Source organism: Triturus cristatus, chromosome 11, assembly GCF_964204655.1.
Source record: "Triturus cristatus chromosome 11, aTriCri1.1, whole genome shotgun sequence".
NCBI lineage: Eukaryota > Metazoa > Chordata > Amphibia > Caudata > Salamandridae > Triturus > Triturus cristatus.
The window spans coordinates 106,276,325-106,296,673 of NC_140594.1; the positions used below are offsets into that span (position 1 = coordinate 106,276,325).

Here is a 20,349-nt window from a genome sequence, read left to right on the forward strand (position 1 = left end):
CACCAGGGAGACCTATTATCTCAGCGTAAAATGGGTTATTAGAGCACACACCACAATATGTGGATTATTTTTTACAAGGACATGTCAAATCTTTACCATCATATGTGAGAGATACCAGTGACTTTAAAAAAAGATTTTGACTGGCAAAGTGATTACTTGTTAATAGCGCTTGATGTTACATCACTATATACAAGCATAAGACTTAGGGCCTCATGTAGGAAGCCAAATACCGGTCGGTAACGGCCGATTTTCGGTAATTATACCGTTACCGACCGGTATTTTGGCTTTTGGTATGTAGGGGGACAATTTCTGTATTCGGAATTTACCGAATCGGTAAAATTACCGATTCGGTAATTTTACCGATTCGGTAAGTTCCGAATACAGAAATGAGATGTAGGGGGAGTGTGTGGGTGATGTTTGGAGTCGGTATTTACCACCAACTAATAGTTGGTGGTAAATAAAGTATGGATGGTGAAATGCATTTTATAGCGCCTACAAGTGTGCAATGTGGCAGACATACATGCCCTTCGGGCATGTATGTGTGCCACATGTGCACACATGGCCGTTTCAGGGGTGCAACAGGGTGTCAATGTGACACCCTGCCACCCTTGCATGTGTTCCCCCCATTACCGAATCGGTATTTACCGATTCGGTAATGAGGCATACCTTCCCATCAATGGGAAGGTATGCCTCATTACCGAATGTAATTACCGAATTATTCCGAATCGGTAATATTTACCGACCAATTACCTACATATCATTTACCACTTCATAAATACCGAATCGGTAAAATTTGGTATTTATGAAGTGGTAAATGTGTCCCTACCTACATATGGCCCTTAGTGACAGTATAGTAGCATTGAAACGTTATCTATCTAAAAGATCTTAACAACTATTGCAACATAGTAAGATGTTGATTGAAATGGTGGAATTCTGCTTGAATAATGTTTTCATGTTCAATAACATGCTCTAACACCAGATCAGAGGAGTAGCCATGGGTGCCAGCTTCTCCCCCAGCTACGCGTGTCTTCACATGGGTTGGTGGGAGGAGCTGGTACTCGCAACCAAACACAGTAGTTGCATGCAAAATAATATCAAAGTGTGGCTTCCTTTCATAGACTATTTGTTTGTAATCTGGAGGGGTACACATCAGGAAGCACTGGAATTTGTTATTTCTATAAATAACAACATGTTAAATTTGCACTTTACAGTCACAATCAGTGACACCACAGTCAATTTTCTAGACACTCAGGTATATGTCCAGAATGGCAAAATTGAAACAAAACGTTATCGTAAGGCAACAGCGGGCAACTCGACCCTACATGCTACCAGTGTCCATCCAAGGCACCTGGTAAACAGCATCCCCTATGGGGAAATGCTGAGGTTGAGGAGAGTAAACAGCAATGATGAAACTCTCAGAAGGGCCCAAGAGGACAGTAGAGCCAGGTTCTTGGAAAGAGGATATTCACTGAAAACGATCAAAATCTAGGACACTGGATAGAATGGAGTTAATTTGGGATAAACGAGACAGAGCAACAGAAACACAAAATAGTCAAAAAATCGATGAATTCAGATTAATCATGGAGTTCAATGAACAAGACAGAATTGCGGAGTATAATCACACACAATTAGCCACTGGCACTCAGTGATCCATTTATAGGAACAATACTACCACAAAAGATGCCAATTACACACAGCAGGGCACCCTCCATGAGGGACAAACGTGTTAAAACTAGCTCAGAAGTAATTGAGAGCAGCAGTTGGCTCAAGACCCATAAAGGCTTTTTCAAGTGTAAGACCTGCAAAATGTGCCAACAGGGATTAAACAAGACTACATATCAGACTCCGTTCTGCGCAAAGTAGTACAAAATTAGCAAACTCCTAACATGTAAAACTGACTATGTGATTTATGTATGAATATGTCCCTGTGGCCGACAATACGTGGGAAGTACAAAGCTCCAAGCACATAAACGTGTACTTCAACATACAAGAGCCATAAATAATCAGGACAACACATACCCTGTGGCGAGACATTTCAAGGAGTACCATAAATCAAGGGGCCAGGATCTACAATATTTCTTAATTGATTCAGTACCCGTTAGCAGAAGAGGAGGAAATAGGGAAACAAAATTATGTAGGCTAGAGACTAGGTACATTTTAGAAATGGACTCGAAACACCCAGGGGAGCTCAATACGACAGAAGACCTCTACACTTGCCTTAAGGGCTCCAAGCTTCTGATTTCTGTACTGGTGACATGAGGTTTTATACTTTATATCAAATATTGTAATATTTAATTGTATAATATTTATGCATGTGACCTTTTTAACATCTGAATATCTAACATATGTGCCTTCAAAGTAGAGAAAGAAAGACAAATTAAAAATAATGAAGAACAAATATATATAATGCAATGGGAATACATGGGGATCACTTGGTATTTAAACAGTGATTTTGGCAAACAAAAGTGATAGAAAATAACTATCAACGGGACAAAAGTGCAATATAATTGTACCAAGATTTTTATATGTGCAATGAAATCTCAATTGTGCATATAGTAACAGCAACCTTAATCACCTTATAAGTCAGCGCTTTATTCAGCACCAACAAGCACTTTATTGGTATGTGGACGATTGAGGATTATTAAAAAAACAAGCATAAAGAATAACAAGGCACAATGGTATTTTACGCATTATTAATTAGCACATAGTAATGGAAATGTATTATACAGATAAACATGTGCATTAATATTTGATGACAGCACTGTCAATATAACGTCTGTCCTCAGCTAAAATTGTGAATTATTTTAAGGTTTTTACATAATTCAACTGTTTTTACGCATTTAATATTTATATCTATATATTTATTTATTTATGCAATTGTTGACCATAGGTAATTCCATTCGAATGATTTGATACAATGTCATGAAATTATATATCAACAAAGCTTAATGGAAAATGTCTTCTATGCCCATTACCAATGAAAACTTTGCACTTTTTACGTAGCACTTTGTCACTTTAAAAACAAAAAAATGGCACCGCGGCGTTATGTCATGTGATCAAAGCTCTAGTGGAGCCGAAACACGTTATGGCGGCATCAAAATAAAATAATGCAAATGGACACTCCCCTCGTGGTCCATGTGTTGGAAGAGGACTCAAAAAACAACGGATAGCTGAATATATATGAGCTGAAACGCGTCATGGCGACAAGAGGAGTAAATTATATCTTCTAAAGCACTTACGTTGGGTCTGTGTCCAAGTTTGTTCGGTGAAGACTACTTACTGGATTTGGAAAGCAAGTAATATATATATACACATATATACACACACACACGCGTTTGAATGTTGTTCATTTGACATCTGGGAAAGAATTTCTGTTAGAGAGTGTTGCATAAATAAAACCTCATGCCTTAGTCTTTGATGTGTTTCATTTTTATAAAAGTGGAATCCCTTTTCAGGTCTGTTTTGTTGTTTTTATTGCTTCATCCTGTTCGAGCCTCCATGTGGGAGAGCGGTATTTTCTATTATCTGGGAGGAGTGCGAAGCAATACATCGGAGGAGCCCCACAGTGCATGGAATCATACCTCCAACACCGTTTACATACAGCGTAGAGGTTTCCAATCGAAACGGACGGAGAGGACGAGGAAGAAGAGCGGCCATTGCGAGGTCGAGGCAGCGACAGCAGGTAAGTGCCTTTTTTTCTAAATATAATTCATTAGGGAGGGTGGAGGGGCCGGCTAACTCCGCTCCGCCAAGAAGTCAGAGTTTTGCCTAAACTCCGCATTCACAACAGAGCCCGGAGTAGGCAAAACTCCGTAAACTCCACTGGCGGCGCAGAGTTACCCACCCGGGGATAGAAAGAGGCACCTTCTCTGCTGCCTCATTCCATGCATCACTGCAAGGTTCAATGAGGAGTACATTAACATTCAGTGGATCACCAGCCTGCTCATGGGACTGCTTATTACCATGTGCATCTCTCCACCAACTGAAGCTTGTAGAGTCCTGCAATTTTTTTCATTTGCTCTCTGTTGTACTTGTAGTCTTTTTTAGCATTCAAAATCCTGGACTGCGAGTCCCAGAATGTAAAGAAAACCAGTCTGAATGTTGTCTAGTCTTAACATTTTGAAATGGAACGAGACACCTGGTAAACAAGTTTTTTTGCTTTATTATATTTGGCCTTCTATAATACATTTGTAGGTTAGGCAGGTGCAATCCTTTGTCTAGGTGGTGTCTTTGTGATACTTCAAATGTCTATTGTAGCTGCCAACATTTTGTCCTGTTTCTAACTCTATAATTGCTTTTTTCTAAAAGTCTGATTACCCTAATCTTGGTTCACTTAAGCACCAGTTCACACCAGCAAAGCGTGTATATGTGTTCTTTCATTGACTGGATATGAGGTGCTTCTATGGCTGGCCCCCGTTATCCATTCAAACACCAGAAAGAGGACTTGCAAAGCACATCACATAAAATAAAACTGGACCTAAAGTAATTTACATACCACCTACATTATACAGGAGAGCCCCTCTCGAGCACTATGCATTTTATCAATGCTGTCAAGTTTTCTAATTGATTCATTAGGTTGCATTACATTCGTTTCCTGTGACAAATGGTATGTACTTCTGCTTATCACAAATTTTCATATCACTGTTATTAATAGGAATACCCTGTATACAATGTGGCATCCACACCTTTAAACTCCTACTCTCCCCCCTCACTGTAAAATTGGTTAAATTAGTTATCCTGTTTTACTTTGTAATAAATACTTGCAACGTGTATATTAAATATTCCACATAGACCTGTATATACACATTTAAAAAAAATTGCTAACCATTTCTGAAGCAAAAAGTCAGTCTTTGCTTATAAAAACGTGAACAGTCACACTGCTTTTGCTTGTGCCATCATTCTGTAGCGAAATCGTGTAAAGGACGGCAAGGGGAGGTGATGTTCTAGTCTGGACCTGCCATCAGAGGCAAGGGTGCAGAACACAGACGCTTTCAGGGCTGGACAGACTGAGCTCCACCAGTGCTTAATTTGTGTAAAAACAAACAAAAACGAAAAAAGTTCCATTGCCCTCGTAAAGAAGTCAGTGCAGCTTGCACCCCCTATTGGCAGCAACACCTCATCACCAGCACAGCACCACCTCACTTCCAGCGCAGCACCAGTGAAGCACCAACTCAGCACAAGCATCAACTCATCAGGGCAGCAGCATCACTCAGCACCACCAAAGCATCATTCAGCACCCTCAGCACCAACGTAGCACCACTACAGAACCACCTGAGCGTCAGCACAGCAATATCTCCGCATCAGTGCACCACCAGAGCACCACCACCACCACCTGAGAACCAGCGCATCAGTGCAGCACCATCTGAGCAACCTCTCAGCATTAGGGCAGCACCACCTCAGCACTAGGGCAGCACCACCTCAGCACTAGGGCAGCACCACCTCAGCACTAGGGCAGCACCACCTCAGCACTAGGGCAGCACCACCTCAGCACTAGGGCAGCACCACCTCACTACCAGCGCAGCACCACCTCACTACCAGCGCAGCACCACCTCAGCACCAGTAAAACAGCACCACCTCACTACCAGCGCAGCACCACCTCAGCACCAGTAAAGCAGCACCAGCTCAGCACCGCCTTAGCATCTCAGCACCACCTGAGCATCAGCACAGCACCACAACCCCTACCACAGCATCACTCAGAACCACCACAGCACCAGGGCAGCACCTCCATTGGTGACACTGCAACTTGTAATTGGAAGAACGGTTTTGGGCCCTGCAATTACTGTTCTCTCCAGTAGCTGTAACTCACTGGTTTTGCAGTTAGAGCCCTATTTTTTGCTTTGTTTTATATAGCGCAAACTCGTCACAGGGGCATTACAGCATTTTACATGGGCACCAGTTACTTTATCCAAGGTTACAGAAGTGTTTTTTATAGACACTGTTTGATTTAGTGTTTTCAGGCCGTTTTTATATAGCCACATGAAGTTTAAAAAATTACCCCTCTTACAGAGTGTGCTACGCGGGAAGGCTTCATAACGTACACCTCTCTTTAGTATTTGAAACTACAGGTAGCTATCTATCTATAGAACAGGTAGGGTGAGCATTAGGGAGTTGCTTGGGCTATTTGCTTTTTTAGGTGTCGGCTAGACAGCGCTTGCTCTGTCTCTTCGAAACATGCTGTATCTACTTTAATGGCATCAGCAGCCCATAGGCTTCCCATTTGCTGGCTCCATCATCGTTCTCATATTCTTTCTCCCCATGTGTCCATTGCATGCATTTGTCATGGCTCTTCCTTGGCTTAGCCGTCTCCGAGAGCAGGGACCAAGTACTAATGCCCATCCACACCTCCCATCTAATGACCATTTCAGGAACTCCTGTTTTCCTTCTGTAAGAGGCGTCCTCAGAAGCCTTTTCACTGGCTCATTATAACTTGATGTTTACTGTGACACACAACACCACAATTCACTAGCACACAAGTCAAAACTACCCAGTATAATTACACTACACATAATACAACTCACCACAACATAATTCAATTCCACATAATAACACTCTACTCACTATAACATAATTACATCACACATAAACCCAATCTCTGCCACATAATTCCAATCATCATAATTTCACCAACGCCACACAGTTCCATGCCACACAAATCAAAATGCTTACATTCCACACAACATGATTCTACAAAAAAAACACATACTTAATGCAAATCAACACAATTACATAACACACCACATACATACAATCCACACAACATAATTCCACATCACACCACAAAATTCAAAAGCACACAACATAATTACACTCCACTACATAACACTCCACAACACAAAATACCATACCACATAATTACTAGACATAACACACAATCCCACTCCATATAATTCCAGTACACTAAATACTGCATACTTACTATCCACATAATTCCACTGCACACCATACCACATAATTCCACTACACACCATATACATCCACTCCATAACACAAGTAAAATAAAACTTTACATTTACAACGACAATAACTAACTCTCTCAAATGCGAGACCTATTGCATTTCCAATGATTGGTTTATTTGGGCCTCCATAGATAAAGAGCTATCCAACCACATGCCTAGGCTCTTTATAGGAGAAGAAGGGTTTGGTGGAGTTCCCAGGTACTCTGGCCATCCAAGGGTTGTTTGCGGTGTTGGCTTATTTCCTAAAATCATCAGCTCTGTTTTATCTCTGTTCAATTTAAGTGAGCAGTTAGCCATCCACCGTGCAACTTTCTCTAGACAGGGTGCCAGTGTTTGTTCTAAACCTGTCCCTGTGGAAAGGGAGACAGCCAGTTGGGTGTCTTCAGCATAGGAGGCAATTGGCACTCCAAATTCCTTGACAATGTCTGCCAATGGGCGCTGATAAGTGTTAAAAATTGTGGGGCTCAATGCAGAGCCCTGTGGAACCCCAAACTTCAAAAGGAAGACATCTGAATAGCAGGGAGTTTGCAAATTTGAAAGGACATTTCTTTTAGGAATGAGGAAAGCCGGTTTAGACCACCACGTTTTATTCCCGTTTCACTCATCCTGAGCACCAGGGTCTCGTGGTCAACTGTGTTGAACAATGCACTGAGGTCCAGAAGGATAACGGCCGCGGAACCTTCTTTGTCCAGCAGGATTTTCATCTTCTCAGTCATTGCTAATAACGCGGCTTACATACTATGTTAAGGACAGAAACTGGTAGGAGTGGGGTGAAGAAGAGAGTTCTCCTCCAGGAATAGAGAAAGGTTTTGATTGCTATATTTTTCTAGTATCTTCCCCATGGTGGGAAGCAAGGAGATCGGTCTGTAGTTGCCTGGACATGCTGGGTCAATCTCTCTTGTGCTCCTTATAGCAGAAGGTGTGGTGGAACCGGGTCCAAAGGGGATCCGGATTTAACTTTACCAAATAATGCTGGAAGAGACTCCATTGTGACAGGGGAGGGGGTGGGGGCCAGTTTGAGATACATGTCATATCCTCGTGAAAACAGGTGTCTCTGGCGGGAAAGACAAGGCTTTTTTGGTCTGTTGTAAACAACAAAGGCTTTATCTTGGAAGTACGCTGCAAGTTCATTGCAGTGCTCTACTATGGGGGGAGGCAGTGCATTTTCAGCTTTTGGAGTGGTAAGCTACTTGCCATACACTACTAATACTGCACCTAGGGTGTCTGTGTGCGCACACACAAGAAGATAATGCTGGTACTACTACTGCACACAGAACTACAGGGCACCACAACACACAGTATTGCACCTAGTTTATGCAAACAGACTCCTATTATAGTAGCCAGAGCAAACAACACACACTGACCTATCCCACACTGCAGCCGTGGCCACTACCATCAGCCCAGCAACCTTTGTACGGACTCCCAAAAGCCGGAAGGCAGGGAGAATGCAACATAATAGCAGCTGTGGACTGTCACACTGACGAGAGAAAGCAATGTGGGTGGGGGGTATAGAAGCCCATAAAAATAATAATAAGAATTCCTATTTGTAAAGCGCAAACATATCACCCCTTAAGGTTTCAAAGCGCTGGGGACGTAGGGGAGATTAAGTGAGCAATTGCCCAGAGTCACATGATGCTGAGCTAAGATGCCGCTGGGGATCGAACCGGGAGCCCCGCGCTCCGGAGTCAGCCTCTCTGGCCGCTGCTCCACACCTCTCATACATAAACGAGAGAAACCAATAGGGTGGCGAGACAGCAACGTGAAAGTGCAGAGGTGCACACAAACATTCCACGAGAGAGTAACACTGCATAAGAAGGTCGGGTGGGGAGAGAAGCATACAAGAGAGCTGGAAATATGCACCCTCATGCAATGCTTCATGGAAACGGAAAAAGTAGCTCCCTGATAGTGAGCAGTCCTAACAGAGTAGGACCAGCTGAACAGATATATAGTAAAGAGGCTGTGCTCCACTTGAGGGATGAACACAAGCTGGATGGGCTAATACAACTAAAGCCTGCCAATAGAAATAAATAAATAAAACAAATGACAAACAGCCAATGGTAAGCAAAGGGAGGAATACATTCCATGGTCATCTTTCAGCATGTCCCCAAAACGTCCTTCACAACCAGACAGATGTGCTATCTGGTGGACGTTGACCTAAAAAGGGCCCAGCACTAGAGAGGAACAACTGTAGAATTTAAAGGAGTTGAACTAAAATTTTGCCTAATGGAATTTGAAGGTCACAAAACTGAAATAAACCAGTCTGAGTAATTTCCCAATGACCTCACAAGTATGCCAGTGCATTTTGAGAGATGCATACATATCCAAACACAAACCGGCCAACAGATCTGCATCTTACAAAAGCTGTCAAAGCTACTCTGAGCTCTTCTTTATTGGCATGAACTCTGAGCATGGCCTTTACTTAGGCTTCAGTTAGGGTTTGGGAGTGGGAATGTTTTACTCCCTACTTTTACAAGATAAGTATACAATGATATCTTAAGGAATAAGAAAAAGAGAGGATATCACAATATCGACATGAGAAACATGTTACTTACCATGGAAACATCTGTGTATAGCACGTAGTGCCGTAGACTCATGTGCTGGGCTTGGATGTTTGCAAGTTGTCTGATTTCGAAGTCGTCTTTCCAGTCCTAAGCTGTAGTAAGTGTCTCTTAGTTGGCATTGTGTACGGGCCGGAAATCCATGCTAGAATGTTTTCCACACAGTGGGTAAGAGTAGTATAGAATGGGGACTGGATACTATATGATGCATGAAGAGGGTCATAACTTAAAGGGGGGGCGTGTCCAGGCAGCCAAGATGGCGGATGCAATCTAGAGGAGCTCTGCAACCAGCCCCTAATATTAAGAATTTTCCCCTGGTTATGAAAAGCTATCCATAAACAATCTGATGGTGGAAATATGCTAGAACGTCGGCACTCCTGGCCGTGAGGAAAGAACTTATCGGCAGGAATGTGAATCGGCATATATCGAGGGAAAACCGGAGGCGGACGAGGGGCAGCCCTTTGGTGCCTGCGAAACACTCGCCAGCAACCGATCACAACCAGGTTGGCAACAGAGGAACAGAAGGCGATAACGGGCCTGAGAACCTAACTACAGAGATCCAACCCGCAATGCACCCTGCTAACAGCGATTTGGCACAGAACCGGGAACGCGGTTGCTGCCAGTGAAGACGGGGCATGGCATGACCTGCAATCTTGGCCCTTGACTGTCTCGGCCAAGTCACAGCAAGAACCCCTTGGAGCCCCAGAGGCCGGACCAGGCCTGGGCTAAAACACACTCTGATCCGGGTGGCAGCAGTGTGTCGCGTCTCGCCACTGCAACAGACCGGAGGTCTACAGCGAATGGGAGACAGTCCTGCGGTGCTGGCAAAGTAATAGTCAGCAGCCAATTACGAGTAAGCTGAGGCTAGGAAGCAGCAAGCGGAATTTAGCCCGAGACTGTACCTAAAGAGAGCCGGGCCGCAACACACCCAGCGGGTGGCGATTTCCGGCAGGGCTGGAGAAGCGATTGATGACAGTAAGGCAGGCGGGACCCGATATGCAGCCCTAATCTTCGGCTGACCCGACTGCAGCGGAAACCCTCCTAGAGCTCCAGAGGCCAGATCGGGCCTGGGACACAAAGCATCCTGAGCCCAGCGGCAGCGATACACCACATCTCCTCCCACCTCGTCAATGAAAGGTAAGACCTAGCAAACACTGCAGCGGCCTACACATGCCTGAGGAGAGACGCAGTGCTTGACCACAGAGGCAGTGACAGAACACACGAGGGTACATGAGGTGAGGAGCAGGGAGGGAACCCACCTATTCCACTGAAGCTGGAGTTAGCTAGAAGAGGTCCGGGTGCCCGTTTGGGCCTAGGGTTATGGTGTACCGGGAGGTATAAGCTGAGAAACACTATCATACTAAATGGCCTCCTTACTCAAAGAGAACACCATCCTCGACGCCACCCAGTCTGGATTGGGCAGGAACGACAGCACAGAGACCGCCCTCCTTGCCGCCACCGACATCCGCGTGCTACTCGACCAGGGCCACACCGCAGCCCTCATCCTGCTAGACCTCTTAGCAGCCTTTGGCACTGTCTCCCACCGCACTCTTGTAGCCAGACTCCACGGCGCTGGCATAAGGGCAACCGCCCTCGACTGGGTCCGCCCCTTTCTTGCCTGCAGAACTCACAGGATCAGACTCCCACCCTTCCTCTCCGAACCCACAGAGATCAAAGGCGAAGTACCCCAAGGATCATCACTCAGCCCCACGCTCTTCAACATCTACATGGACGCCATCGTCAGACAGCATGGGCTCACTATAGTATCCTACGCCAAAGACACCCAGCTCATCCTCTACCTCATAAAGAACCCCGAAGACACCAGACTCAGCTTCCAGGAAGGAATGAAAGACGTTGCAGCCTGGATGAGCAACAGCTGCCTAAAGCTCAACTCAAAGAAGACAGAGGTCCTCATCCTTGGACCCTCCCTCACGGCTTGGGACAACACCTGGTGGCCCTCGGGAACTTACGCCCAAAACCTTGGCATCATTTTAGACTCCTCCCTCACCATGACTCGCCAGATCAACGCCATTGCCTCCACCTGCTTCAACTACCTCTTCATCCTCCACAAGACCTCCAAGTGGATCCCCCCCCGAAGCCAGAAAGACAGTCACCCACGCACTCATAACCAACAGACTGGACTACGGTAATGCCCTCTATGCTGGAATCAACAAATCCCTGCTACACAAGCTCCAGACCATCCAGAACACCGCAGCCAGACTCGTCCACGGCACCTCACGACATGAGCACATGACCCAGCACCTGCGAGTCCTCCACTGGCTCCCTGTCGAGAAGAGAGTAACCTACAAGCTACTCACCCACGCCTACAAATCCCTCCACAACATTGGACCCAAATACCTCAACGAAAGAGTCGCTTTCCAAGTACCAAAAAGAAACCTCCACTCCGCCGAACTCGCTCTAGCAGAGACCCCGTGCATCCGCAGAACGAGAGCAGGCGGAAGAGCCTTTTCCTACGTCACCACCAAGGCCTGGAATGAGCTCCCAGTCAACATCAGACGCTCCCCTACCCTGCACACCTTCAAGAAGAGCCTCAAGACCTGGCTTTTCGGTTGACCTGGATCTGTGCCCCCCCAGCACCTTGAGACCCTCACGGGTGAGTAGCGCACTTTAAAAGCCCCTGATTGATTGATGATGCCACCACCGACACCTTGCACTGAAGGAAACGCCACAGGCAACCCACGAAACGGTCAGGACACAAAGAGAGAACACACTAGTAGTCCATGATGAAAGAAGCTATAGCCTTGGGCCTTGCGACTCTAACCTCAACCAAACTATCACACAGTATTAGACAGCTGACCTGGGGTCAGGGATTAGGCACTTCTGAGACCTGGAGAGCTCCCACCGGAACCGCATAAGGATACAATTGCCATGCCAACCCTGCCACAGTGACTGAAAAAGTGGCAGCGAGACCACTGGATGCAAGACAACTTAACGCAGATGTGATCAAGCCACAATCTGAGGAATAGAGTTCACATGCCTACAGCCCAGCAGCTAGCCATGGGTCGCTGATGGTCGACCAAGTCACAAACAGTACCTTGACTTGGTGCAGATGGGATGCCCCACACTGAAGCCATTACGGGCCGGAGTACTTACACCTAACACTAGCTACCAAAATAGACACAGTGCTAAGCGCAGTTGAAATACTTGGTGCGACCCTCGACCAAACGCATACGTCCCTGGAAGCTAAAATTGACAGTCATGACAGATTTCACACTCTTACGCGCAGATCATCGCAAGTTAGCCGAGAAAGTTCAAAATAACAAACTCACGCTGACTGAGCTTTGCCCAACCACACGCTCAAATGCCGCTACACTGCAGAGCATACTGGACAGCGGGAGCATCCTAGAAGAATAGCTGGAGGATGTAGAGGGCAGATCACGCCGCAACATACGAGGGGTAGGTCTGCTTGAAGGCGAAGAGGACCAAGATGCAGTAACCTACACAGAGAACTGGTTAAAGGAGCTATTACCCAAAAACACACTGTTCCTCCAGTTTGTAGTACAGCGTGCGCATAGAGTACCAGCTCGCAAACCACCTCCAGGCGCAAATACCAGGCTGCTGCTGACCAGGCTACTGAACTACATAGACCGAGGGAAACCCGCAAAGTATCAGGCATAAAAATACAAAATGCACACATTATGCTGTTCCCTGACTACATGACCCAGGTACCGAGTCGTAGAAGCTCCTTCCAATCAGTGAAACGGTGCCTGCGTGACCTGGATATGCGTTGCTCCCTGCTGTTCCCAGCTCAGCTCAGAGTGGCGGCGAAGAGCACTACACACTTCTTTGATTCCCCGTCGGATGCCTGGGACTGGCTGCAAGGTCTAGGGCTGATAAACTAGCGCACACCACCAGATACTCAAGCGAGACCACTCCAGGACAGAGGCAACTGCAGAAAGGCCAAGACCAAAGGAGAGACTCAACCAATCACACCTAAAGTTGTCCCAGACTTGGAACAAATAATACAAGAGCGGCATGAGGCTCTGCGGGTAGCAGCGGCAATCAGCGTCAGGACATGCAGCTCAGACCAAGAAACAGAATCCACCAAATCAATGAACGAATAAGACTTCGCCCGTTCATGACCCGAGGGACCTGACTAACCAATTCCCCCAGTGGTGACGCCACAAACCTCCGACGACATATTATAAGTAACAACTGAACAGTGACTGATCAGGTGCGGACTTGGATGAGGGTCCCATCCTGGCTAGATGCTTGCACTGAAAAGGCGAGGACCAGTTTATGTGGCTGGGGCATAACTAGAGGTGGCAGCAAAGAAGGGCTACCACACCATAAAAGGTCTGAAGGTGCCATTCATCGCACACTTGTCTATGCAAAACTCTCTCACCACAACACTATAGGGGCACCTGGGAGCGGATACCACCATACACGTGACCCCCAACAGGCACCGACACATTCAGTACTTATCAAGACACAATGTTGTAGTTTGGGAGGGCCCTCGTTTTGGGTCCACTCTAATGAAGTTGCACATGTTGTAGTGCTGAACCCCATTTTTCTTTTTGCACCCACAATGAGAGGAAACAACGCCCGAACCCCATATAAGCAATCACTCTAACTTGACGCAGTAAGCCAGGCCACTTGTCACTCAGGAACGATGCACACATTAAAAAACCCACATCATGATACAGGTTAACATTATCACTGGGAATGTGGTGGGAATACACAAGCCAGCAAGACGCTACTCCATATACTCATACCTGCAAGGTAGGGCAGCCAACAAAGCACTCTTGCAGGAAACTCATCTAACATAGGCAGAGGCAATCCGCATATGCCGACTTTGGTGAGGTCAGGTGTTCAGCACCAATTTCTCCTCTCGGCATGGGGAACGCGGATATAGGTCAGGGGGGGGACCCCTTTTGAAATGGAAGAGGTGAAAGCAGATGAGGGAGCCATACATGTTTTTGCAAGAGGCCTGTTAAATGGTCATACATCTTTATAGAGTCCATATACGCCCCAACATCGAACAGGCAGCATTCCTTCACCAGCTCACAAGCGCCCTTGCCCCTTGGAGCGGGATCCCTTGGCAATTGGGCAGAGACTTTAATTCAGTGCTTGATGTCACTCTGGACAGATCATTCCCCCCCTCTGACATGCACTACTGCTTTATCGAATGCTCCCGCGTTGAGCACCTGGCTCGCCCACTGGTCCCTAACAGATGTGTGGTGCGCTCGTAACCCGGACACATGCATATATTCTTTCTTCTCTGCTTACACACACAATCTACATGTTAGATCGCATTGTATGTTCACCTTCAATGTTACCCCTGGAAAGGCAGATTGATAACCTGGGGTGCACGCGCTTCGATCAAAATCCCCAACACGTGCAACTTAGCTGGGGCGCATGCCCACCACCAGTTCCTACCTGGCAAGTACAGCCGGCAGCGCTGGAAGACCCAGCATTCCAGGTCTCCTTGGGAACTGCCACAGTGGAATACTTTTCCGTTAACACGGGCTCCATAAATAACACTTCTTGAATGGGAGGCATTTAAGGTTAACTATTAGGGGGCACAGTATGGGACTTGCATGGAACATGCACAAACAATTGACCGCAGATGTAGGTCGGGTAGAGCGAGGGCTATTGCAATATGAAACCAAGGTGGCATCTGGCGCGGACGACAGACGGCGATTAGACGCGTTTTTGGAGAACATGATGAACTACCAGAATGGTTGAGGTGCCTGACCTACACTGTGTACTCAGCACGCACACATGCAGCATCAGATAGACCAGGGAGACTGTTGGCGTGGCTACTATGCCAGGAGCAGCCTCGACACCCCATACATGCGGAACACTCAACAGCGGTGCGCACAGTGTATACAATCAGGGAGATTCACATGATGACGAGTCACTATACCACACTCTACGAATCTATCACCCAACACGACCAAAAGCATGTGGATCCTTTCTAGACTTAGTGCGCCTGCCTGTCAACACCAGAGCAGTGCAAAACGCTGGATGGCCCGATTGCCCCTGATGAGATCAGAGAAGCCATCGCAGCCCTGGCAACGGGTAAAACCCCTGGCCCCGATGGCCTACCTGCAGAATACTATAAAGCCTATGTAGTATCTCTGACCCCACACCTGCATGCCCTCTATACCACTGCCTTGGAGAGACTTGCTCTCCCCAAGTCATTAAATGAGGCTTGCTTGATCGGGTTTTGTTTAAGTTGTCCCGAACGTTACTAGCCACCTCCCGAGTTGTCAGACCATGGCACAGCTCACGCACTCACACAATGTTGATGGGGCGTCCACACAGTTGAATCTCACCAGAAAACAAGGATGGGAACTTAATGAACTACATGCACTGAACCACGATGACAGAGTGTTCGATATGAACAATGGAATCATTATGTGCAAATTGACTCCATTTAAGAACCGAATATATGTGCAACAAAGAGTGGACGTAACCTAAGCAAATGGAGAATTGTAATGTGAATGTCGGCTTTCTACATTTCAAAACAAATAAAACAGATTTTTAAAAAAGAGGGTCATAACTTAAGAAGTAAAGAGATCTGTGAACAGAGCTAGATGTGTCTGTGGAGAAGATTGGGCACATGTGAATAAAAAGCACCACACCCTATGAACAAATGCTTACAGGGTAACATTTTCCTTTCGTAGCATGTGCTGGTAGAGATACACATGCTCTGCATAGACTGTAAAGCAGTCCCATCCTATAAGCGGTGGTCGGCGTGTGGATGAGGCAGATGTCTGGAATAAGATCCTTGTGACTGTTTGGCTAACCATTGCCTGTTGTCTGGCTAGAACATCCACACTATAGTGCTTTGGAAATGCGTGTGGTGTTGACCATATATAGCCACCTTGTGTATGTTGGCTAGGGAAAGGCTCCCTATGAAGGCCATTGTTGCAGCCTTTTTTTTAGTAGAGTGTGCCCTAGCGTTAACAGGAAGGGCTGTCCAGGATCTGTGATATCAGGTCTGCATGCACTTAACTATTCATTAAACAACCTCTTCCTTAAATATGGGTTGCCCCTTGCGAGGCTTTGCAAAGACAACGGAAAGTTGGTCTGCCTTGCAAAATTGTTTAGTTCTGTTAATGTAGTACATGAGAGTAAGCTTTACATCTAGAGTACAGTAATCTCTTTCCACTAAGGAGCCTGATTGGGAGGCCTGTTATGTACAATATTAAGGTTCCATGCTGGCTTTGGCAGAACACTAGGATTAATGACTCGAGGCCTCTCATGAATGCCTTGATTACAGGGATGTGGAAGAGGGAGGAATGCTCCCTGTTTTTCATGCATGCAGCCACAGCCGAAAAGTGAAGTCATACTGAAGTGTAGGCTAGGCCCGACATCTGGACAGGGAGCAGGTAGCTGATGAGGTCTTGGATACTAGGTCTTAGAGGGTTTATCTTTTTGGCAATGCAGAAGTAAACAATCCCTTCAACTTCACAGCATAACATGCCCATGTGGTCGGTCTAACGGACTCACACAGGATATACATGCATTCATGGTTGAAGGCCCAAAGTAACCAAGTTGTAAGACCTCAGGTTCCAGATCGCTAGATTGAGTTGCTTGGGCAATGGTACCCAACCTGGGCTTGGTTCCTGGTGACAAGGGCCTGCCTATTTGGAAGCTTTTCTTGGGAGCTGATCGACATTTCTAGTAGGGCTGAATGTCATGGCTGCCTGGCCCAGGTGGAAGAGGGTTTGCCGCATCTACCACAAAACCAGTGGAAGTAAAGGGAGAGTCTGAAAAGCATTTGTATTGTATAAACTCTTGTAACGCGCGAGTCTGCCACCCAACGGGTATCCTGGCGCTACCAATATCCCCGACCCGTTGACACATAGTGCATTACCCATGAACGTCCATACCGAAGGGTCTTCTTGGACCAGAAGGTAAGGCATGCCTCGCACGCAGTGTCGTCAGGGGAGAGGCAGAGATTGCAGGCCTGTGGGTAGTTAGTCCACGGAAATTTGGAGTGCCACTGGAGGCAGTACTAGAAGGGTGTCCTTTCCATCACTATTAGCACATTCTTGGTGACAAAGTCCTAGAGGCAAGGGGTACAAAGCCACAAAGAAGGCCCGATGGTGAGGCGTCGAAGAAGGCCCGTGTTTACTGAATGTCGCTTTGAAAAAAACTAAAACAATCACAAAGTGGAGTTCCATCTGGTGCTCTCGGAGTCAAAAGTTGAACGAATGAGCTCAAAGGAAAGTGATACAAGCAAAGAACACAGAGTCCTGTGCAAACCATATGGTGGAAACAAAAACAATCTAATATGGAGTCGATGCCCATGTGCATTGCCATCTAAAGTAGGAGTCATTACACCTCGTTACTCGAAAGTCTTCTTCAAATAAAACGACTTGCAAAGGTCCTTTCCCATCACTAGATGGCAGGAGTGTGTATCTACAGCAACACATCCTAAGAACTTTTAATTTTGAACCAAAGGTGCTCTTTATTGCCGCAATCAATTTTTCCTTACAAGCTAATCATTCACAGAGATCAAACAATGTTGTTTTTCCATATGGCTAAAATCCCAGTTATCTGGTGAGCCTGGCTTTCCTTTCCAAGTTCAACTTCATACCTCCACATTCCTCTCTCCCTTCTCTACCCATCTGTCTGACTCACCTGCATGAGCTCCACGATGGCCACGAGGTCAGCCAAGGAGATCTCGTTCCCAACAATGAAGGGCTTGTCCTGCAGGAACTTCTCCTCAAACTGATCAAGGGTGGTGTGCAGTTCCTTCACGGCAGCTTCCATCTTCTCAGGTTCCATTTCTTTACCCAGAACGAACGGTGTCATGCACTGCAGAAAGAACAGAATTTCATTACCTAAATGATTTAATGAGCTGGAGAAGGGACGCCATTTTGTAGACTGGTGAAAATATTGAGTTACTGATTCCCCCTCAAGACAACAGATAAGCAAATACAAAGAATGAGCAGGATGAGACTCATTGCTACAGAAGGAGAGGCATACCCCAGCAGAGGAACAGTGTGAGCTAGAATCTATCACTGCTGAGGAAGAGGTAGATACTATGGCACATCGCTTGTAGGGAGGATGGTGCTGCTACCTACCACTGTTGGGGAAGCAGGGTGCAGGCCAGACCTCTGCTGCAGAGAACTGGGAGGAGTACGGGGGGGGGGTTGGGGAGGCAGGGGGATAGGGGGAGTGATGAGAGTTCCATCTCTGTTCAATGGCTTGGTGGGGGGTGTCGAAGGGGGGTGCTTCCTTACTGTACAGGAAATTAGGACATGGCCCATGGTTACTGAGGAAGGTGGGGCTGCATGTGAGCAGAGATAAGGAAAAGGAAGGCCATGTCTCTCCGCTACAGCTACCCATTGCCAAGTGAGGGCAACTACTATTCAGAGAAATTCTGAAAGTAGAACACACTCTTTTGCAAAACAATTTTATGTAAAAAAAAAAAAAAAAAAATTAACGTTACTAGGTTTGTCTGTGCAAAGTCTCATACATCCAGAAATGGTAACTAGTTTTTTAGATTTTTTTAATGCATTTGTTAAATACCATTGCTGGATTTCTGGAGTACATCCTAATGCACAGTTTGGTGAACAAGGGTTGAGCCATCTTAAAACTCTTATAAATTACACTGCATCTCAGGGAGTGAGTAAAGGAGATTAATATTAACTGTTGAGGAAGAGATGGTATATTCCACTTCTGACAGAGGATAGAAAATGACAAACTGTATCTGCAAGAGATGAGCGGCTACAGCCAATTAATGCTGGGTATGAGAGGCTAAAACTTAACCCAGCTAATGAAGCAAACCCCTCTTTGCCTTCAAATATCTCTAAAGGCTTTTAGGGAAAACATTTATCAAAACTGAAAGAAGCTTTGGCCTGGTTAACGATGGCAGTCTAGCCAATGAGTAGCCAGAAAACAGAGAGAAGAGTAACATCCTGGTCGTAATCTTCCTCCTCCCGGCAGCCCTGAATACATTCTAGCTTTTCTCTAATACAAGGGAGAGTGGGAAAAAGATTTTATGAGCTAAGTACCCGCCCTCTCGAAGGCAAAAAATTGACGTTCTTGCCTCAAAAGGAAGCAAAAGGAAATTCTATACGCAAATATTTATGAGAACTATTAGCACCCCCACCTCGCTACTGACCATGACCTCTAAGGTTTTGCCTAAGAGATTGAACCAGGAATTCGTTGGACAGCGGCTGCTTCCACCTTCTCCCAGAGACACTGTGGTTGAGGGTTTCAGAAGTTCAGAGATCACCCTGTAAACTGTTGGATTCAAAGAAGTAAACCACTGAACTAATGCCGCTTGCTGTGGCCCTTCACATCAATTATTGGGAGACACCCAAGGCCTTCAAACCGATGCCAAATACAGGTTTAGCATTTCCAGTTACTTGCCCTATAGGCAGGTATACTCATTTGTTTGCTGGTTTAAATTATTGGCGATACCTTTCATTAGCACTCTCAACCAAAGGCACAAGGGCATTAAGTCCAATATGTAGTCACTTGCACCTCTAGAGTATCTTTTTCCGTACCATCACAGCAACGACCAGTTCTTCTCTAAAGGATTCTCAAAACAACCTAGTCCAGGTCCGCGAAGGGATTACGCTCCACAAGTCTACATGCACCCAAGAAAGTATGCTCTAAGGGCTCAAGCACAATGAGACCAGATTCACAGCATGGCATTCAGCATAGGATTCAAAAGGCTGAAGCCTGCTCTCGCTGTCCCACCGAGATGTCCATCCTGGGCTTTAACTGGTCACGTAGATAACAAGTGTGCATTTCTGCTTCCCAGCATGCACACCTTTTCATCCCTCTGCAAACACATTGTGGGACACAACGCTCACTCTATCTATTGCATCTGCTTTGCTGCC

General features: G+C 46.1%; 1 protein-coding gene across 1 annotated transcript in view; it reads right to left on the bottom strand.

Annotated features, from left to right (window-relative positions):
- LOC146783430 (glutathione S-transferase theta-1-like) overlaps positions 1 to 20,349 on the bottom strand; it is a 72,602-nt gene that overhangs the window by 17,081 nt on the left and 35,172 nt on the right. Inside the window, exon 4 of the mRNA XM_085636465.1 lies at positions 18,134 to 18,310. Within this exon, the coding sequence (XP_085492591.1) occupies positions 18,134 to 18,310 (177 nt within the window). The remainder of the gene's footprint in view (positions 1 to 18,133; positions 18,311 to 20,349) is intronic.